We start from the raw sequence: 22302 nt of genomic DNA, 5'->3' as shown, positions 1-22302 counted from the left end.
AGTAGCAGCAGCATTTGTAGTAGTAGTAGTAGTAGTAGTAGTAGTAGTAGTAGTAGTAGTAGTAGTATGAGGAGGAGAAAGAGAATAGTAGCAGCAGCAGTACATAGTAGTAGTATTAGTAGTAGTAGTAGTAGTAGTATTAGTAGTAGTAGTAGTAGTAGTAGTAGTAGTAGCAGTAGTAGTAGTAGCATTTGTAGTAGTAGTAGTAGTAATAGGAGGAGGAGGAGAAGAATAGTAGCAGTAACAGTACATAGTAGTAGTAGTAGTAGTAGTAGTAGTAGTAGTAGTAGTAGTAGTAGTAGTAGTAGTAGTAGTAGTAGTAGCAACAGCAGTGTTATATCGTTGTAGATTGTGCTTAAGGATCAGGATGTCCCCCTGTCGTCACGCTTCGCTATGGTTAAAAAAAGTTATCATGGATATCTAGTTCTGATACGCAGGTATTATCGATGCGCAATCTTTATGCGGCAAGGAACTGAGTGAGAGGCAGTGTGTGATTGCTCTTCCCAGGAACGCCACACCTCCCTATCAATGGCCGTGAGTACTGTGTGGACGTGGCCTCCTGTATTTCAAGCTGGTGGCACCACTGCCATCTCATCTATTTTTAAAGTTGAACTCTTCGCTCAAACCTTTGCTAAAACTTTACCTTAGATGATTCAGGGCTTGTTCCTCCCGTTCCTCCAACTTCTGACTACTTCATGCTACCCACTAAAATCTTTCGCAATGATGTTTCCCATGCTCTCACTGGCCTAAACCCTCGGAAGGCATATGGACCTGATAGGGTCCCTCCTACCGTTCTCCAAAACTGTGCCTCCGTGCATAGTTTCCTTGCCTAGTCAAACTCTTTCAACTTTGCCTATCAACAGCCACCTTACCTCCTTGCTGGAAGTTTGCCTACATTCAGCCTGTTCCTAAAAAAGGATAACCATTCTAATCCCTCAAACTACCGTCCTATTGCTTTAATTTCCTGCCTCTCTAAAGTTTTTGAATCTATCCTCAACAGGAAGATTCTGAAACATCTATCACTTCACAACCTTCAATCTGATTGCCAGTATGGGTTCCATCAAGGCCGCTCTACTGGTGATCTTTTAGCTTTCATTACTAAGTCTTGGTCATCCTCTTTTAGGAATTTTGGTGAAACTTTTGCTCTTGCCTTAAATATATCTAAAGCTTTTGATAGAGACTGGCACAAAGCTTTGATTTTTCAAACTACCCTGCTACCGCTTCTATCCTTCTCTCTGTAACTTCATCTCAAGTTTCTTTTCTGACCGTTCTATTGCTGCTCTGGGAGATGGTCACTGTCCTTCTCCTAAATCTATTAACAGTGGTGTTCATAAGGGTTCTGTCCTGTCACCTACTCTCTTCCTATTATTTATCAATGATCTAAACCAAACTTCTCGTCCTATTCACTCCTACGCTGATGACACCACCCTGCACCTTTCCACATCTTTTCCTAGACGTCCAACCCTCCAGGAAGTAAACAGTTCATGCAGGGAAGCCACAGAATGCCTGACTTCTGATCTCTCTAAAATTTTTGATTGGGGCAGAGTAAACTTAGTATTGTTCAATGACTCAAAACTCAATTCCTCCATCTATCAACTTGACTTAAACTTCCAGACAACTATCCCCTCTTCTTCAATGGCATTCAACTGTCCCCCTCTTCAACAATGAACATACTTGGTCTGTCCTTTTATGAAGTTAGTCGTTCTGGGTCGTCTCCGCCAGTTTTTCTCACCCCTTCCTTTCCCCCTGCTACTAACTCTGTACAGGGGCCTTATCCGTCCATGTACGGGGTGTGCTTCACATGTCTGGGGGGGTTCCACTCATACCGCTCTTTCAGACAAGGTGGAATCAAAAGCTTTTCGTCTCATCAACTCCTCTCCTCTAACTGACTGTCTTCAGCCTCTCTCTCAATGCAACAGTGTTGCATTTCTTGCTATCTTCTACCACTTTTCATGCCAACTTCGCTTCTGATCTTGCTAACTGCATGCCCCTCCTCCTCCCGCAGTCTCGCTGCACAACACTTTCTTCTTTCTCTCACCCCTATTCTGTCCACCTATCTAATGCAAGAGTTAACCAGTACTCTCAATCATTCATCCCTTTCTCTGGTAAACTTTGGAACTCCTTTCCTGCTTTCATATTTCCGCTTCCTATGACTTGAACTCTTTCAAGAGCGAGGTTTCAAAACACTTATCCTGTAATTTCTGACTACCGCTTTCGACTCTGTTTAGGGACCGGCACCTCAATGGGCCGTTTTTTTATTTTATTTTTTTTTTATTATATTTTTGTTGCTCTTGACCGGTCCCCTCCTACATAAAAAAAAGAAAAACACTTCAAACATTTTGTTTCATCCTAGATTTCTTTTTAATTGCTTATTTAAACTGATTTACATATAAATATGAAGAATAAACAAAAAATAAGCCCCCCCAAAAAAAACAATAAAAACTCAATAAAACCCCCCAAAAAATAAAAGCCTCAAAAAACTTTTTTTTTACCCGGGTTTTTTTCAAACCCTGCGTAATTCACCTACCCAGTCTTAAGAATCACGCACTGCTCTCACGATCGCCAGCTCTTCCCCTTTATAGCTCATTTAGGCGGATCTACGGGCAATGCTGGGACTTGACACTCTACACATCCCTTGCTCAAGTAGGATTATAACTGTTCGTGTACCAGTTAGTCTTTTAGCTAACCTGAGCAAGTCATCCACTGTTGTCTCTTCTATTTCCAAAGTTTCCCCACAAGACCCGCCATGTAATGATGCGTTGCCTGCCCTCATGCCGGTGTCACAGAGCTGAATTTGCCTGAGACCTGTGACTGTATGTCATTTATGGTGCTTTGCTTGACCGAAGTGTTTAAGTCTCAATACAAGTGGTGAGAAGTAGTAGCAGCAGCAGCAACAGTAGTAGTAGTAGTAGTAGTAGTAGTAGTAGTAGTAGCAGTAGTAGTGGTAGTAGTAGTGGTAGTAGTAGTAGTAGTAGTAGTAGTAGTAGTAGTAGTGGTAGTAGTAGTAGTAGTAGTAGTAGAAGAAGAAATTGTTCTTGTTATTGTTGTTGTTGTTCTTCTTCTTGTTGTCATAAGTTGGTTAGTTAGTTAGAAGTAGTAGTAGTAGTAATAGTAGTAGTAGTAGTAGTAGTAGTAGTAGTAGTAGTAGTAGTAGTAGTGGTGGTGGTGGTGGTGGTAGTGAGTGTGGTGGTAGTTGCTTAATTATTATTATTATTATTAGTAGTAGTAGTAGTAGTAGTAGTAGTAGTAGTAGTAGTAGTAGTAGTAGTAGTAGTAGTGGTAATAGTAGTAGTAGTAGTAGTAGTAGCAGCAGCAGCAGCAGCAGCAGCAGCAGCAGCAACAGCAGCAGTAGCAGTAACAACAACAACAATTGTAGCAATAGCAGCAGTTGTTGTTGTTGTTGTTGTTGTTGTTGTTGTTGTCGTCGTTGTTGCTGTACGTAGTAATAATGATAATAATGATAACGATAAAGATGAATGTAGTGATAACAGCAACAACAACAACAACAACAGCAGCACACACAGAGCAGATTAATCATGTGATTGAAGAGGTCAGGCAACGATTGAGTGATAAGGCAATAATAGTAATAGTAACAGTGGAATGTAGGACAGGACGCTAAATCGTTTTGACATATCAGTCCCTCGTCACCCTCCCTCCCTCCTTCCCTGGTGTGCTCAGGTCCCTTCCTCTGTAGCATTATTTCTCTCTCTGTCTTCTGGATTGCCGTTGTGTTGGAAGGAGTAAGGTCGAGGACACTGGAAAAACTACAACACGGTTTTCTCTTCCTTCTCTTGCAAATACCGAAGGCCTATAAAGTGTTTAGTTTTCAACCTCTATTAGTTTTATTCCTATGTAATTCTCAGCGTGTAAAATAACGATGCTAGATGTTTTGTGCTACATTGGTAACGCAAATTCAACACTAGAGAACTGATTTGAGATAATGCCGGAAATAAGATGACGTGTTTGAGTGTGTGTGTGTGTGTGTGTGTGTGTGTGTGTGTGTGTGTGTGTGTGTGTGTGTGTGTGTGTGTGTGTGTGTGTGTGTGTGTGTGTGTTTGCGCGCTTGCGTGCTCGTAGATGCAATATTGCATGCATCCTTTGCTTGTGGTTTATATGTAATTGCTATCAACTGTAGTAAATTTGCAGGGGACCTTGCATGGACAAACAATAATGGTGTGCCATGCATGATTATTGCGGCATTTTATTCCAGAAACTCAAAAGTAAATCTCCCTTTGCTTTGTACTGGTGGCATTTCATGTGAAAACTTGCATTAGGATTCCAGTGTCTAATGAGTTTAAAAACAAATTAGATTCGTATTTCTTTTATCGTAACAAGGCAAACAACACCAGAAACTTGGAGGAGGCGTTGAAGGCAGGCCAGGTGACGCCGCTGGACGGCGGCCAATATAAGTGTGAAGTGTGTAACAAGAAGTACGTCAGCAAGGCCACTGTCAAGAGTCACCTCACAACCAAGACGCACCTCACCAAGGTAACAATAATCTTCCACAGTACAGCTCTGTGTGTGTGTGTGTGTGTGTGTGTGTGTGTGTAATCATTCCTGCTTACCAAGCTTCCCAAGCCATCCCATCACCAAGGACACCCACCTTCATGCACCAGTAAACCTTTTGGACCACCTCTTTCTTTCAGACTATTCACAAAAGTCCCAAGGACGACTAAAATCTACCAATAACTCCCAGAAAATCATGACATATTTGAAGCACGCACCTCGTAGTTCCAATGGTCGTCTCGCACTATTGATTTGGCAGGGATACCTCGCTTGTTTTTCTTCCAGGATTATCATTATTTTGAAGTGCTGGGTGGCTTTAGTGATGAAAATACGAGTTTCACAAGCAATGGCGGTGCCAAACGCAACCACAACATGACGAGCAGCGAGAACAAAGTGAAGGGCTTCATACGAATCAAGAGCCAACATATAATGAGACTTTGGTTGTGGAAAGACGACCGTTCATGTAATTTGGAAAGGAGAAAACAGTCTGCTGTGGTTTTATGCAGCAACGAAAGTTATAGTGGCAGAATAGTAATAAAAGTAGTAGTACTAGCAGTAGTAGTAGTAGTAGTAGTAGTAGTCGTAGTAGAAATAGTACCAGTAACAATAGTAGTAGCAGTAGCTTCTTCAAAAAAAAATGGGATGGGAAAAGGCTAAAAATAAATTGGTACTTAAAAATAATGCATAAACTGAAAATTGAAAAAGATGTGTTATCCAGCGACTGACATAAAAGAGCTTTATATATGTAAATTTCCGTCTTTTGCAGCTGCCAAAGGTGTCATCTACACAGACAGCCTCTCAAGCCACCGAACGTAAGATTCAACTCAACTCGGCACCCCAGGTAACACGCAGCAGAGTTCATCACGCCTCATAATTAAGCAGCCTTGCCCACCTGCATGAGTTATAAACGAGGCTTATTACTATATTTCTGTGTGTGTGTGTGTGTGTGTGTGTTTCATCAAGTAGTGATGTTAGTAAATTTGCGGATGACACAAAGATAGGTAGATTAATTAGGTCAGAAATCGGATGCCATCGCTTGCAGGCAGATTTAGATAGGATGAATGAAAGGACGGACAGATGGCAAATGCAATTTAATATCAATAAATGCAAAGTACTTAGCGTAGGTAGAGGAAACCCACACAATAGGTACACATTAAACAACCAAACTCTGGTAGGTACAGGGTACGAGAAAGATTTAGGAGTTGTAGTTAGCTCTGAACTCCGTCTAGGAAAACAATGCATAGAGGCCAGAAACAGGGCAAACAGGGTACTAGGATTCATTTTTAGGAGTGTTAAAAGTAGAAGGCCGGAACTAATATTAAAGTTATACTTGGCGCTGGTCAGACCTCATCTAGACTACCCTGTGCAGTTCTGGTCCCCACATTACAGGAAAGATATAGGTCTATTAGAATCAGTACAGAGGAGAATGATTTAAAGGATACAGGGGGTGAAGAGTATTCCTTACGAGGCGAGACTGAAGTTGTTAAATTTACATTCTTTAGAGAGACATAGATTAAGAGGGGACCTGATAGAACTCTTTAAGTGATATAAGAGTAATAACAAGGGGGATGTAAGCAAAATTCTTAGGATCAGCAACCAGGGTAGAACAAGAAATAACGGGTTCAAGCTTGAAAAATTTAGGTTTAGGAAGGAGATAGGAAAAAATTGGTTCTCAAATAGAGTGGTAGATGAGTGGAACGGACTCAGTAATCATGTTGTTAGTGCTAGGACGCTAGAGAGCTTTAAGAGAAGATTAGACAGGTTTATGGATGGGGATAATAGATGGAAATAGGTAGGTATATTTCATACAGGGACTGCCACGTGTAAGCCTGGTCGCTTCTTGCAGCTTCCCTTATTTCTTATGTTCTTATGTTCTTATGTGTGTGTGTGTGTGTGTGTGTGTGTGTGTGTGTGTGTGTGTGTTGAGCATCACAAGTTGACAGCATCTAACACAGTTTCGCATTATCCAGCAGGATGTGGGTGAATCTTCCCATAATAGCTTTGATGCCGCTGTGAAAGCAGGCCACGTGACACCGCAGGCCGAGGGGCGCTACAGGTGCAATGTGTGCAACAAAGACTACGCCAGCAAGGCCAGCGTCAGAAATCACCTCACCACCAAAATACACCTCACCCGGTTAATCCCTGCCACTCCTGCCTCTCCCAGTACAGCTCGTCACGTACGGAAGGAATTTAACATTGTTCTCTTTCCCTTTGCTTTTACTGAGTCACCGCCAGGTATCCTTCGCTCATTAGATCACCCAGTGCTCTGTGACTCGTTCACTTTCACATTCCCGAATTTCTGTAGTCACAAACCACCACCACCACCATCACCACCATAACCACCATGACCACTATTTGTTCCCAAAGTACACAACTACCTGTGACTTTGCCAGTTATTATTCATATGCATCAGTTACCACTACTCCTTCATGCATGAAGCGTCATCACAACCACAGTATCACAAAGTACTGACTTAGCAAATACCGTCTCTGGCCCTTCCCCATCACTTACCACTCCATCGTCCGTAATGTCTCATACATGCCTCAATAATTCAGTATTTACAGTGCTCTCTCTCTCTCTCTCTCTCTCTCTCTCTCTCTCTCTCTCTCTCTCTCTCTCTCTCTCTCTCTCTCTCTCTCTCTCTCTCTCTCTCTCTCTCTCTCTCTCTCTCTCTCTCTCTCTCTGCGCAACTTACTGACTGACTGATTGGGCGTTCTACGTATTTCCAGTTGTCTTCAGTGCCATCCAACTCTGCTTCTTCTGGTTCTGTTGTCAGACACGAGACGTCCGAGCCTCCGTTAGAAGAGGTATCTCGTTGTGCGGCTCAAGAAAATATTCTCTATATATTTCTGGCTTGCCTGACGACAGTGACGACATTTCTTTCAATTTCAGCCGCTTATCGTGTCCTCAAGAATTACTGTCTTTCAGAGTATCGAAGTTGAAAAAGGCGAAATGTTCCCATACTCATCAGATCAGGTATTGCTATGTAGTATTTTTCTTGGCTTCACATGGTTAAACAAAAGTACACACGTGCATAAGTGAAGGGTTCGGTATGTTTTATTTCCATTGGCACAGCATGAGTGAGGGCTCCCCTCTCACAAAGTTTAAAATTTTCTTACAGAGGGTGAAGGATAGTGCAAAGCGTAAGTCCCGACAGGAGAGGCTAGCTGCTGCACTCAAGAAGGACCAGGTGACGCCGCTGCCAGATGGCTCCTACAAGTGTGAAGTATGCAGCAGAGAGTACGTTAACAAGTCTTCCATCAAGCAGCATCTCTTCACCAACATTCACAGGGAAAAGGTAATACTCAACTTCAGCCTTTGTCTGTGGTGGTGAGCACAATTGCGAAACAGGAAAAGGGAAAATGTTGAAAACTGCAGGGAAGTCACCAGGATAAGGGTGACCAGGGAACTATCAGTAACAGGGAGTAACAGAAACATAGCTGCTTAAAGGTGTACAAGAACAGTGATCATCTATGGCACCATGTCGCCAACAGAAAGGAAATCTGAGATAATGAACAGATCTGTCAGAAATTTATATAACAGAAATGCAAAATAAAGACTTGTATTGGAGTAGCGGAAGCTTTTCAGTATGCTTGATATGATGTTTGATATTTCGATATATTTCATAGAAAATCGGGTCCCTCCATTTACCAGCGAAATAATGCCATAAGCACCTTTGTTTCGGTGGTCCACAGGCGACACAGGAGCGACAGGACTGAATGTGAAAATCAGATTATAATGGAAATGACACAACATAAGGAACAGTTTAACAGAATAAAACTGACAAGTTAGAAAATACAAAACCTCTAGAAGTTGGACATAACACAAATAAAACACTGCACTTGCCGTCCTTCATCACTCAGGAGAGCAAAGGGGAATACTTGTCCACCGGGATGCTTAGTAAAGGCAGAACTGGCAGCGAGCACGAATCAGAAATAGAGCTTTCAGGAAAGGGAAGATGCGTCAATATACTCCACTTTAGAATAGCCAAAGAATATTACAAAATCAGCAGACTTAGGTCATGAATACACAACACAGCACAGTCAAAGAGTGACACACTAAGTCCTCGCAGGATGGTGGAAAATTCAGGTCGTTCAGGGTTGTGGACACGAGAGCAAAATGTGATATTGTTGCTCACATGGACAACAGCTTTGGTTTAGAATTGAGAATACAGAAAGTAGGAAAGAAGGAGAACAAGAAGTCCTGTCAATTCGTAACCCTACACGTGAGTCTCATGAAGGGGAAGATGAAATCCAGGAAAGACAGGAAATCCAGTATCATAAATGCTGCTGAGGTTGATAAGGAAAAGTTCGGTGAGATACAAGGGCACACAATGTTACTTGGAAGTGGTCCGACATAACACTGAACAAATATTTCTTTCAATATATTTAAAAGTTTGAGTTTGCGTGTACGTTTCAAGTTTTTTTTTTTTTTATTGCTTTTATATATTTCTAGTGTTGGGAGAGAAATAAGTGATCTTATGTGAAGGAGGCGTGCTATAGTTGCTCTCTAATGTTATTAAGGTACGGAAGGAAATGAAAGGAATGGTCACAGAGGACACAGGACGGTAGGCAACAAGCTGGCAGTGTCCCGTCTCACCCAGAGGGACGCGCCTCCTGGAAGTGTTTTTACAACCGTAATAGAAGGTGTTAAGCTGCCTGCTCCTCTAATTGACTTCAGTTTTTTGTGCGCCAGAGTGATGCTTCCTTGGTGACTGTTTGCGAGGGACGCGGACTTAACAAGCCGGAACACTTAAGGAGCAGTTCCCGAGAATCCGTCATTGTTGAGGAACAAGCTAGCATGCTGTATACGTTACTAACAGTTTCTTCATTCCTCCTTCATATTTCTCAGTGTTGCAATAATCACAGCTTCAGAATCCCGACAAGAAGAAGACGAAGAGGAAGCTGAAAACAAAGAAGGACGGGAAGCTAGTGTCCAGTAGTGACAAGGACCGCGATGTGCCGCTAGGAGTCGATGACCTGCCATGCCAGGATACCACTGACGTAAGCAGCACCTTGTGATTCCATGTGTTTCCCTCAACGTTACTGTTCCCTCACAGTGAAATACTAGCCAGATCACGGTAGTGAACGTTAATGACTAATGCTCAAATCACCCTAGACAGAGGAAAAACGTACTTCTCTAATTATATATCACTACTGAGGATTTTTCGATCTGTTCGAATTTTTACTTATATAAATGTTGATTTTTTCATTTTATTAATTCACTGTGTGTGTGTGTGTGTGTGTGTGTGTGTGTGTGTGTGTGTGTGTGTGTGTTTATTTTTTGTTCATACCACTTCACTCTTAATATTGCTTTATGACTTACATCAATTGTTATATTTATCTACTTTGTTTCTGTGTTATGCAATATTGCATTTTTCTTAGGAGACGGACGCTGACGTCATGGCCAGGTTGCTCCTTAATAGGCAAAAAAATACAGTCGAACATGAATATCGCATGAACCCACAACTCCCGCCGGGGCGAGTTGATGTATTCAACTATATATTCTTTCACCACAACACTCGGCAGAGTCTGGAGGAAAGGAAGGGAGCGAAAATGGACTCCATCAACATCCAAAATACCTTCACCAAATTCGGTTATCAAGTCTACATTCATGAAAACCTTACTGAGAAGGAGACTTTCAAGGAATTGGAAAATATTAAAAAGAGTTGCAGTCAAGAACCCCCTCAAGCTTTCTTTGTTTTCTTCTTGAGCCACGGGGTACCCAGCAGCAAAGAGTTCATGGCCGCTGATGGAAAGCCTTTAAACATTGATAGTATCAAAAACGAGTTTACCAACGACCGGTGTCCAGCGCTGGCCAAGAAACCGAAGATCTTCTTGACAAACTATTGCCGGGGAAATAATGAGGAGTGGCTGGAGACCGACGGACTGGTGAAAATTCCCCAAGACATCGTGACGATCTACGCCAGCATGGATGGCATTGTAGCTTACCGGCAGACTGACGAGGGAACGACATTTGTGCTGAGCCTGTGCAGGGTAATGGAGAGGCTGAGGGAGCGCACCGAGCTGCACCACTTTTACCTCATGCTGCAAAACGAAATGAAGAGAAACAGAGCCACAACACCTGTCTGGGAGGAGTTATGTTTTAAAAAATTCTATCTTGAGATACCAGAGAGAAAGTAACTAAACAGAAAAGAAGAAACAAGGGAAGATACGAAGAAATTAAATCCAGTTATGTGAAAATGCAGTAAACAAGAAACATGAAGGAAGAAAAATAAAGAAGGAAATCAAAACAGTAAAATCAGGAAGTTAAAAGACAGGAAACAAGAGAGAAGAAAACGAAAAGAAACGAAAACAGGAAACGGGAACGAAGAAATGAAGAAACGGAAAATAAGAGAAGGGGTGAGAGAGAAGAAATGGAGAAGAAAACAGGAAGGCCCAGCGGAAGGGGACACAGGGCAACGAGTGCAGGAACACGGAGTGCGAACGGGAGTAGGCAAGCGTCCACACGAACAGGCCAGACGCCCGTCATCGTAAATTCAAGAGTAGTTATCAGAAACTGAATGTCAATAAACTAATGACGCATAACTGTACTGCAAATTCATCTTTTGCATGGAATATACGTCTCTTGGTGAGTCATCAAAAACAGTGTATTTAAAGATAATTTACAGAGAGAGAGAGAGAGAGAGAGAGAGAGAGAGAGAGAGAGAGAGAGAGAGAGAAACGATGGTAAACAAGGAAGCTGAACATCATAGCAGTAAATTGAGATTAACAAGTCTGTGATAAGTTTTTCAAGTAACTCTTGTTTTAAGGTGTTATGTTAAAATTTGGGTATTATATAATGTAGAATTTTGATGAATATAAAGTGATAGTCATTGACGTGCGGAGGGAAATTAGTGTTTATATTGTACTGTACTGCGAGCAAGAAGTGTTCAATGCTCATGGATTGGTTATTCAGTTAAATGGGCATAGGTATGAAGAAATTCTGTGGGACGTTTTTATTTCCACTAAACTGTAAACAATTGCGAGTGTTTCCTTGAACCCAGCGACCAGTTATGGTTAATAAGGCGTGACACGACATCGTTCGATATTGCGGCACGACACACTCATTTCGTCAACTTTGATACTTTTCTGATGTCATTTCATAGACTATTAAACACCCAAAGCCAAGCAATTTTCTCCCATATACGTATTGTCACACGTGACTACTCTACCACGGAACCAGGTGCCTGCCTCTCAACTCGTGGCGCTGCCACGTGTATAGCTTGAGGCATACTGGATACGTGACCTCTAGCAGGCTACCAAGCCGATAACGAGGGGTGGAGTTCCATCGAGCTTCAGTCTCCTCCAAGGGTCGCTACAGCTCTGAGGTCGCCTTGGCATACGCTGGGAGTCTCATATACACTCGAGAGCGGTGGTAAGAGTTACACCAGTGTTACACACATAAACACACACACACACACACACACAAACACATTTATATTTATTTTCTATTATGTATATGTAAAGGTGTTTATTTTTGTAATTTGTATCTATATGCATTTACTAACTTGGCTTAAGTTATTAACTGAACCAGTCTTTTAAGTTACTCAGTCCAGTTCAGATTGCCACTCCTTGTTACTTACTTTTACTTACTTAAATAATCTTCAATTTTGTATTGTTACTTAATTTAAGGGTTAACTTTAAGATATTAAATAGCAGTTATAATGTCTCCTTTTCTCTTTTCTTTTAACCCTTCCATTGTTAGTGTGAGCAACACCCCTTCATGGTCCATCCCCTAGAGTTCAGTGTATGCTCACACGTAACAGTATTGTAGACGTAAGTTGGATCCTCTTTGCCCTTAATAGGAGATCACACGACAAAACATTCAAGAGCTATTTTTCTTAATGACGTGAACTAGTAGGCTCAGAAAATGTGTGTCTGAAGGAAGGCTCATTCCAGGATCTTAACCTTTGTATTCCTAATGACAGTATGGAACATGTTTATTCAGTAACGGCTTACAGATTTATTTAACAAAATCAACAGCAAGTACTAGAAGTTTGCTCTGTTTCATCACTCCTTTTGTTGTGTGTGTGTGTGTGTGTGTGTGTGTGTGTGTGTGTGTGTTTTATTACTTTTTTATTAAACAGCAAATTATGGCTTTTAGTATACTGCAAACTTTCACCACACCATCTTAAGTTTGAGGATAAGTCATAAATGACAAAAGGATTCCTGAATTGGTGACTGTGCACTGGACAGAATGATGACTGAACTTATGTCTAGAACATTTCGTCGTCCTGCCTTGTACAAATAACAGGCTCTAGTGGAAATTACTGATGTTTTCAAGAGTTTTTGCGATTCAAGTGAGAGTTTACCAAGGACTCTGCGTCATCATTAGAAGAAAAAAAAAATACAAGAACACAACCAATCATCTCTGTGACCCTCAAAAGTGGAGCTGATGAAAGAACAAACCGTTTCAGAATACGAGCCACTGTTATAAAGTAATGTAAATATACTACGTTAATTGCTTTGGCTGGTAATGTAAGTCATGAGTGAAAGGTGCAACGTTATCTAACAAACTTCACTGATTAAACCACCTATCGCATTTATGATAGCTTTGTTCCTGGTTAGTATGATACGGTAAACATACAGGTATGGATTTACCTGTGTGTGTGTGTTTATCACATCAACTTAAATAAAATAAATGTGATGAATCTCTCTCTCTCTCTCTCTCTCTCTCTCTCTCTCTCTCTCTCTCTCTCTCTCTCTCTCTCTCTCTCTCTCTCTCTCTCTCTCTCTCTCTCTCTCTCTCTCTCTCTCTCTCACTACCACCACTACCACCCTCCCCCATCCCCACCATCCTCCTCCTCCTCCTCATCCTCCTCCTCCTCTCCCTCACTTAATATTGACACTCATAAGTCTTTGTTGAAGTTTTCCCAAGTCGGAGTCTCGCGCCTTTCAGCGGGGCCATATTTTTTTGCGAATATTAACAACTTTTCCATTAATACTTCCTCGCTCACACCTCTCACAACTTCCCTTTCGATGTTTATAAAGAAATTTCCCTTTTTTTCTTTTACTTTTTTTTTTTTCATTCTTCCGTTGCTGATCTGAATTCTCAAAAGGCTTCTATCTACGCATGCCTTTTTTTTTCTTTTTTTTTCCTTCTTTTTTTTTTCTCTCTTTTTTTTTTTTCTTTTTAATTGGAAGAAATCACTTTTGTATCGAACATTTAAGGACTCCTAATCTGTTAGCAAGGGTTTGAAGTATACACTGTGTTCGTTCATCACTTATATTTCACTTCAGTTCCCCTAATGATAATAAAAGTAATAAAAAATAGTAATGGTGATGGTGATAATGATGATAATGAACACTGATCCGTACGATAATTTTCCTTCGCGTACGATTCAGGAATAATATCCTGATAATAATAAACACTGAACTGTACGATAATTTACCTTCACGTACGATGTTACATTCGGGTTGACATCTTTGCCAGGGAATGATATCACCAATATCATAATATAAGAATAAACTTTGAATTGTACGATAATTTGCCTTCGCGTACGATGATATATTCGAGTTGTCGTCTACTCAGATCCTTTCTCCAGGATGCATTTGGGCGCTAGTAATGGATTCTTTCTCGTCTATATCAAGGAATAATATCACCAGCCCCGCGCCTCCCTGCCTCTCATCTTATATTCATAGAGAGAGAGAAGGGAAGTTTTCCGTTTTTTCTTTAATTTAAGATATAGTTCTGTCTTTACTCTCTCTCTCTCTCTCTCTCTCTCTCTCTCTCTCTCTCTCTCTCTCTCTCTCTCTCTCTCTCTCTCTCTCTCTCTCCTCACACACACTTCTGGAGATGTCTGAGTCACCCTTCTTTGTTCATAACTTTGCTCAGCTCTGCATATCGATGAAATTTTGATGGTCCGCCGATAAAGAACTCGCTTCCAAAACTTTCCGAACTCCCAACGGAAAAGTTTAGGTGTTTTATGAAAAAGAATTATAGGATGAGTGAAGGTAAACTGACTCCAATTATAGCAGACTTGTGATGGGGGTGGAGGACGAAGACTGGAGGGAAGATGGAGTGGGGTAGTTAGTGTGTACGACTGGAGTGGGTGAATGGATATGATAGTAGTGCGGGGATAAGGAAGATGAAGTAAGGGAGTTTAGTCAACATAAGAACATAGGAGAATAAGGAAAGCTGCATGGTTGGTCATTTGGTATGTAATAATAACCTTTGAGTAGGGAATGTTGATGGAACTTTTTTTTTCTTTTTACTTCTAAAGTTTGTGTTCCGAAATTATGTTCATATTGTATGCTCACAGTTTACTAAGTTTGGTCAAAGTTTTAAGCTGAACATGAAGGCCACTCTGCTAGCCGTGGTATATTGTGTACTTATGTATCATCTCTCGTTCTTATCATGAAGATCAATTGGAAACAAAGAAGTTAATACAAACATAATTATGTTAAATTCCAGCAAATCAATCGTGTGTGTGTGTGTGTGTGCATCGCAGCACTACTGTAATAGAAAACGTGCAGCAACATTACATTTTCCTACTTTTTCACAAAATCTTTTCCTTTATTTCACTATGTTTATTTGGTCTTCAGTTCGCTGAGGGACATGCGCTGCAAATGCTGCACCTGTAAGGCAATCGTTTAACAGTTTGGTTTGTTTCTGTAATACTACTCACCAAGGTAACCATGTTGTGCACTAAGACAAATATACAAGCGAATACTTGCAAGTAAATGTGTGTATACGTCTATAACTTTTCTTGTAAGGATGAGCTTAAAGTCAGGGAAGTGTTGGTGTGTAAAGTTTTTCGAGATTACACACACACACACACACACACACACACACACACACACACACACACACACACACACACACACACACACACACACTGATTCTACATAACCTTACTCTTAAATTTATCTAATTACTTATTCAGTTTTATTTTAATTTATTCATTTTTTCTCCACTCCCATGTATAATTTGGCATGGGACAAACTTGATTATTCACCTAAAACATTCATGAACTGCAGAGAGAGAGAGAGAGAGAGAGAGAGAGAGAGAGAGAGAGAGAGAGAGAGGGTGCGGGTAGGGGGCTGCTGTTAGAAAGGTGGAGAGCATATAAAGCTGAGTGGGAATTTTGTGTGTAATGGAGAAAAGGTTACCAAACCTGGGGTTGAAAATGCCCGTAAATTCTCAGCGACCTAAGAAGTTTGTTCGTAAGTGTTTACTGTTTAGTGAATCGCCCTCACCAGAGATACGATTTTTTTTTTTTTTTTCCACAAATATTTCCTCCACGATGATTGCAAAAACCGGATCTTTTAGAAACATGATAATGACCGTAATGATGGATGTGGCCTTAAAGTGGCCCAGAAAAGCTTATATATACTTCCAAGAATATAAAAAGAAGATTAATGCAAATATTACGGTAAAATAGCACAAAAAAGAAAAAAATCTTTTATATATCCCACGCCTTAGGGGTGGAAGCAAATGTAAACAGTCTCTCCAGCGGCTTGTTGTTCACGTACGGTACGTTGAGGTATTCCTGCCGGAGAGTACAAATAGCAGTTTATACTTTATCTGAGCCGCCGCACTAAGCCGTCCACCCTCCCAAGTTCGATCCAACGGAAATTAAGACCGGTAAGGCTCCATGTTTACCGCATTTTTGTCACATGATGTCACCACTCGGGATTTAACGATATGCGGCTTAAATTTACCAGTCACGTTGTTAGTGCTTTTTTTTTCTCTCCTTACAGTGTGGTAAGGTGTACTTAATGCCTTCCTGCTGCTGAAATTTTGTGGTGTTTTCTATTATTTTGTGTGTAAAGTGTTTTTTTTTTTTTAAGTTGGTATTTTGTGTAATTTTTTTATTTATTTTTTTTTATTTATTGCGCACAATCAATCGCCACAGACGACTTGGCCCATATTATGAAACGCTTTGTCTCACCACAACTATTTTCAAAGGAAATGAAGATCTCCGATTAACTTGCTAGTATGTTCATCATGACCGGGTCTCTCTCTCTCTCTCTCTCTCTCTCTCTCTCTCTCTCTCTCTCTCTCTCTCTCTCTCTCTCTCTCTCTCTCTCTCTCCCGGATCAAACAATTTTTCATCTCTGCTATTTCATTAGATAAAAACAAGTAAAGAAATACCAAGAAAATGTGCAAACCTTTTAATTTTGTTTTGCTCCATTACATAAAACATGACACCCACTGTGACCAGCATTTGATGACACTGTCTTCAGCCATGCTGTTATGTGTTTGTCATCTGTGTTGCACAGCAGGACATGTATTCATGTTTACATGTTATGCCACAACCCATGAACTCAGTATATTTCATCGTCATTGGTTCATTTGTTTGAGCACAGTGAGTCAGCAATCATTAACTGCAATTTTGAATGTGAATCTTTTTAAAGGCACAAGCAGTCTACCATCTGCCTTTGAGTGAGGATGATGTGCAGCCACTGTCATTTATCATTTGAAGGAGTCATTTAAAATCCACCTTTCAATATTAAGTCCAATATGCGTTTATGATGTTAGGTTAGGTCAGTTTAGGTCACGTTAGGTTAGGAAGCATTAGGTTAGCTAGTTTAGATTGGCTTAGGTTAGGTTAAGTTAGGTTAGGCACTAATTTGAAGTTTTGTAAGAATTACAATGGAGTGAAGGTGGGGCTTGCATGATGTGGAAACACCATTGAAAGTGCAAGCTGTATAATTTTGCTGAGGCTCTCTGTTATATTTCATACTTAGACTGCAATTACCCGTAAATGTGAACATGTTACCCAGTGTAAAGTTTGTGTAATAAGCAACCACATTTATAAGGAGGGAAAGTGTACTGTGAATAAATCTAAAATCTCATACTGAGTAATGAAATAACATTCAGATTAAACTTGCCAAACCAGATGCAGTGGGTTATGCATGCAGGTCTAGTGCAGTCCTGGTTCAGTGTTGATAGTCACCTACAGCACACTACAGAAAATATATTGTTCTGCTCCTCTGTTGGCTGTATCTTTTACAAAATATTGTAACTTGTAGTGGGATTTGGTGCTACTTGCGTGATTTCACTGCAGCTTGTATCTGTACCAGAAGTTACTCATGTTCCAAATTATTTCCTTAATATCTTTATTCATTCTTATTTTTTCAAAATAAAGTCCATGTAACTTTTTTGTATGTAACTGAAGTAATACAGTAATTGAGTATTGAGTATTTTAAGATGTTTACAGAATATAAGTAGAACTGAAGTAATATTTTGTAAGGGCACTTGCATCAACTGTTTGCTTCATGTTTGGTGACAGTCATATCTTTGCAGTCAAGCACAATGGTAACCTGACCCTGGACCAGATGGTGGAGATTGCATGCACCATGCATTCCCAATCACAAGCACATGCATTGTCAGGCACCCTTAAAGTCCTTGGCACTGCCCAGGTAAGATATTGCCACATGCTGTTAAGTTTCACCATGTAGTGGCTAGCTGTTACAAGCAGACTTTTTATGTTCATGCAGACGTTTCAACCACACATCAGTTATGGCCTTTGCAGAGGCATGACAGCCATGGCTGTCATATACAGGTGTGCCATGGGGGAACTCTTTGGCAGTCAACAGCTATACTTTCTTTTCAGTGAGGCAGTGAATGGCAATGAAGCCCTTCTTACACACTGGTGTTTCCTTCATGTTCACTTTTTTACAGAAAATAAACAGCACTGGCCTCTCAGTCACTTCCTTGGTTGACTGCTTATGTTTAATAGGCTTTTTCAAGAATCATAGCTTTTAAGTATGCATTCTTGTCATTATAGTCACCCAACTCCCAGAAACTTTTGAAAACACTTTCAATATTCTCCCTCCCTATATTTCCAAAGCATCCATCAGGGCAGGGATCATCAGTCACTATAGCAGGCACTCATTTCTTGGTGGAATGGCTAACATACTCAAGGTCAAGGTTACATTGTTTCTTTGCCACACTCTACTGCCACAGAATAACGTTCCTTGACCTTGCTCTGCCATGTTTCTTACCAGTGACACTGCTATCTTCACTAGTAGTGTCAGTTTCACCTTCACCACTCTGTCCACCAGTGTCACTGCCCAACATTTTCATCATCACCACTCTGCTCACCAGTGTCGCTGCCACCATCACCACGCCGTCCACCAGTACATGCAACAGCAACAAGATTATTTTTATACTTACTACCATCATTATCACTGTCATGTGAGAAAGGATTCACACTAATATTAGTTAGTTCAGGTTCATATGTGGGGTTAATGATGATATCCGAGTCACTACTTTGCTCCACTAAACCATAGAAAAGGCATCAGTTCAAGGTCACTGCACCACTCATCATCATGAGGTGACAGCCCTGCAAGCCCCTCCTCTTGCACAACACACTGTACATCATATCCAGACATTTTTTGGTGAAGTTTGATAATTGTAGCACTATTACACAGCAGAAAAGTTGGAAGCATCCTTTCTGTCTCAACCAAATCACCAAAATAAAAGGAATTAATGGTGGGTGATTGCAACTGGCTTCCCATTGGCTGAGAGCATCACATTATTAGAGGGGAGGGGTCTGATTAGCTGATGCTCTCCCTGTACTGGAGTGAGCCGCCCATCTTATACAGAATTTGCCCAAGAAAATTTTCCAAATCATAATGGCTACTCATCCTGGATGAGCAGCCATTCTAACACAGAATATTGCTCAGCAGCAGGTTGCGCCTGCATTGATGATCAACTAGACATAAAAATTATTCTCTCCTTGTATAGATTATCAACCTTACTGACAGAACATCCATCCACTCCTGAAAGTTAAAACCAATAGAGTGCTATACACAATTATCTTGGTTTTGGCCTGGGTGGTGCAAGTGGCCCTTCTAATGTGGGACGCTTCACATGAACTAGTGATAGGTGGAGGTATTTTTACTCTTATGATAATTTTTCCCACACACACATAAACACTTCCTGTACATTCTTACACTCCAGTTTCCTCAGCACAAGCATAAACAAACAGCCTGTAAAGACACATCATCACAAAAACTTGTAATTTTCAGATATCTCTATTATTGTGTCCCCTGGTGGTAACAACAAGGCTGCAGCAATGGTGGAAACTCTGCCTGAAGGACTCCTCCCTTCGGCAGTGTTTGGTCCTCCCAGCAGCAGCAGCCAGGAGAAGATGGTCACTGAAGTGTCGAGTCCCCAAGTTGGCATGTTGCTGGGTGTTGTGCTGGGCTCCCTGTTAGTTCTTGGCCTTGCTGTTCAGGTGAGTCAACTACACTTTTATTCCCTTATGTTGTGGGGTCTTGCTGTGAATATGTGTGGCTATGCTCTGCCCAAGTTGTGGTATAGTAAGATGGTCCGTGAGACTTCCTTTCCATCAGTAGCTAGCAGGCCTAAGAGTGTGAATGGATTGTGTGTGAGTGTGTAGTGCTTTGTCTGGGCCACCGTATGTGGGATTGCCAGCCTGGTATGTAGATAGATAGATGCATAACTTAACCTTACTCTTGTTGAGACCTATGTATCACTTTCTCCTTTAAATATTGCTTGCATTATTATTATTATTATTATTATTATTATTATTATTATTATTACTCATATTATTTTTATTATTATCCCTCACACACTGACCATGTCCCTGTACTAGTGTGGTAGTGAATCTTTTTATTCTTGTCTTTACAAAACATTTATATTGGCCATTTCTCATCACATATCAACAAAACTTCCCAAATTATTCTTGTCACACTGAGAATATTCCACTAATGATTCCTGTTGTTAGATATCTCATACTTTACACATTTACCAGTACTTACCTGCAATATTTTCACTCCGTAGATGTTTGTCGGGTTCCTGAAGATGCGTTGGCATGTTATCCTCCACACTCACTTCCTCAATCCAGTGCACCACAAGACAGCAGGCATCAAGGACAGGAGCAACTACAGCATTGAGCATTATATTCCTCTTGCAGGATTATGACTACAGCAATGCCCAGAATAAAGTATTAATTGACCATGATGTGAGTAGTGTGGTTTGCACTTTTTACCTTTTGTCTTTTTTTTTTTCTCTCTCTCTCTCTTTCTTTTTCAGAATTCAATGCTATTAACACTAAGTGTTCTTTTATTTATTTTTATATTTATTTATTTTTATTTTTTATTTATTTTTATTTTTGTTTTCAGAATTCAATACTACTAATGCCATTTCAATGCCCTTTTCATTATTTTTTTCCAGGGTTCAGTACTACTTAAAGCAAAGATGTGAGGGAAGAGGAGATGCAGCCCTTTGGATTAAGCATGCAAGACATACAACAGAGACCAGACTACTATTGCAGGTGTAACCAAAAGGTATGGGAGGAGGAGGAGGAGGGGGGGGGATTCTCAGAGATGTACCAAAGAAGTGTTGAAGGTTGGCCACAAATCTTCATTACCGGTGTAGTGAATTTTATAGGCCATTTGTAGATCGGGTAGATAAATTTACAGATTTTGTAGACATATGTAGATGTGAAGTGGGTGACGTTTTTTGCAATGCTGTACTTATACCTGCAAAAGACAGTAATATGTAGTAGTTGTGCATAATATTGTGATATGAATGTTGAGTATACATATATACATAGTGGTTAAAAGAGGAAAGTGTAGACCAAGAGGGAAAGGTATCCTCTTGGGACATGATTCCTCTGATCATTACTTATGTATTCAGTATATTCGCAGCATTCTGGAATTCACCACAGAGATCACATCAGAAACCCATTGTGAAGCTAATGTTCCTTTTTACAAGAGGCTGTTTTCATAGTGACAGGCTGTAATAAGCATGCTGGCTAGTCATACATCAACCATTCATCTGTAGACGTCTTCAGCCATGTCATGACAGGACATTAGTAAGTAGTTCTTAAGGATAGTAGTCGAGTGGTTCTTTTCCTATTGCAATGTGTGATGCACATGCAAGGACAACGTAACATGTGGCTTTGTGAGATGGCAAGAAATAGTGATCAGAAGAACCTCTTCCCTGTTTAGTTTTACCAAAGATGATGTGACGCACTGATGGCAAATGTGACCCTTTCAATGCAGTGCTTAATTTACCAGAATCATAAAAACACCCTTAGAAACGTGTGTAACTTCAACTAGAGGTTTTGGAATGTAGTGGAGATTCTCAAAAGTGTTTCTTATGTTAATAATATAGAAATCTTGTTAATCTGCCACTAGAACCCTTTAAAAACCAATGACTCTTAAGTCATTACCCTCATTTTACATCTTGATTAAGAAATTGTTCTCTCTCTCTCTCTCTCTCTCTCTCTCTCTCTCTCTCTCTCTCTCTCTCTCTCTCTCTCTCTCTCTCTCTCTCTCTCTCTCTCTCTCTCTCTCTCTCTCTCTCTCTCTCTCTCTATATGTGTGTGTGTGTGTGTGTGTGTGTGTGTGTGTGTGTGTGCATGTGTGGTGAAGTGTAATCTTTCTTCATGATAACAGTGACATTGAATAGAGAGCAGTAGAAGCAGCACAGTATATTGTCACGAACTTTGTAATTGGTAAACATTGTAGGAAGCACTAACCATTGGAGTAAACTATGATATATTCTTTTCACTGACCCTATGGGCCCATACACACCAAATGAGTTGAGTCAAGTTGAGTTTTGTCATCAGAGTCATTTGACTCAAGTCAGTGATTCATTTCCATTTACAATGAAAAAGTCATCACATTTATTAGTATCGTGTTAGATGCCAAAGAGTATGGACACACATTCTCTCACTGTCCTACATGCTTTGTTGTGGATTTGGCAGCAAAGAAAGAGAAACAGAGAGTATTGGTGGATTATCCACCAACTCGACACCAAGAGACCCAAGTTTGGTGCTGTTAGTCATGTATTTCCTGATGATACTTG

General features: G+C 40.5%; 2 protein-coding genes across 8 annotated transcripts in view; both read left to right on the top strand.

The window, feature by feature from the left end:
- Positions 1-12177, top strand: part of LOC135102942 (zinc finger and BTB domain-containing protein 2-like) — a 45451-nt gene extending 33274 nt beyond the window's left edge. Inside the window, exons 1-9 of one of the 6 annotated variants that reach the window (XM_064008654.1) lie at positions 444-534; positions 4336-4488; positions 5273-5347; positions 6477-6683; positions 7236-7313; positions 7435-7482; positions 7628-7804; positions 9375-9509; positions 9891-12177. In XM_064008654.1, coding sequence (XP_063864724.1) covers positions 529-534; positions 4336-4488; positions 5273-5347; positions 6477-6683; positions 7236-7313; positions 7435-7482; positions 7628-7804; positions 9375-9509; positions 9891-10649 — 1638 coding nt within the window. In that variant the 5' untranslated portion in view covers positions 444-528 and the 3' untranslated portion in view covers positions 10650-12177. Of the gene's footprint in view, positions 1-443; positions 535-4335; positions 4489-5272; positions 5348-6476; positions 6684-7235; positions 7314-7434; positions 7483-7627; positions 7805-9374; positions 9510-9890 lie in introns of those variants that run through there. The other 5 variants (XM_064008652.1, XM_064008653.1, XM_064008655.1 and 2 more) reach the window with 5 other exon arrangements.
- Positions 11820-20448, top strand: LOC135102946 (uncharacterized). 2 transcript variants are annotated; one of them, XM_064008681.1, is made up of 4 exons: positions 11820-11883; positions 17761-17876; positions 19529-19699; positions 20269-20448. In XM_064008681.1, the coding sequence occupies exons 2-4, from the start codon at positions 17793-17795 to the stop codon at positions 20407-20409; spliced, it is 396 nt and encodes a 131-aa protein (XP_063864751.1). In that variant the 5' UTR covers positions 11820-11883; positions 17761-17792; the 3' UTR covers positions 20410-20448. The 2 variants fall into 2 exon arrangements, with proteins under 2 accessions (XP_063864751.1, XP_063864750.1); XM_064008680.1 differs by lacking the exon at positions 11820-11883 and adding an exon at positions 15922-16095.
- Positions 20449-22302: the final 1854 nt, after the last annotated feature.

The sequence above is a fragment of the Scylla paramamosain genome, chromosome 8 (genome assembly GCF_035594125.1).
Source record: "Scylla paramamosain isolate STU-SP2022 chromosome 8, ASM3559412v1, whole genome shotgun sequence".
Taxonomy (NCBI): Eukaryota; Metazoa; Arthropoda; class Malacostraca; order Decapoda; family Portunidae; genus Scylla; species Scylla paramamosain.
This window is presented reverse-complemented; position numbering and strand designations above follow the sequence as displayed.

What these genes read in the sequence shown, in the direction of transcription:
- LOC135102946 (XM_064008681.1), top strand. Translation starts at nt 17,793, where the DNA reads ATGGTGGAGATTGCATGCACCATGCATTCCCAATCACAAGCACATGCA. An exon ending in AAGTCCTTGGCACTGCCCAG is followed by an intron (nt 17,877 to 19,528) that starts GTAAGATATTGC and finishes GGTAACAACAAG; the next exon opens with GCTGCAGCAATGGTGGAAAC. An exon ending in TTCTTGGCCTTGCTGTTCAG is followed by an intron (nt 19,700 to 20,268) that starts GTGAGTCAACTA and finishes TTCACTCCGTAG; the next exon opens with ATGTTTGTCGGGTTCCTGAA.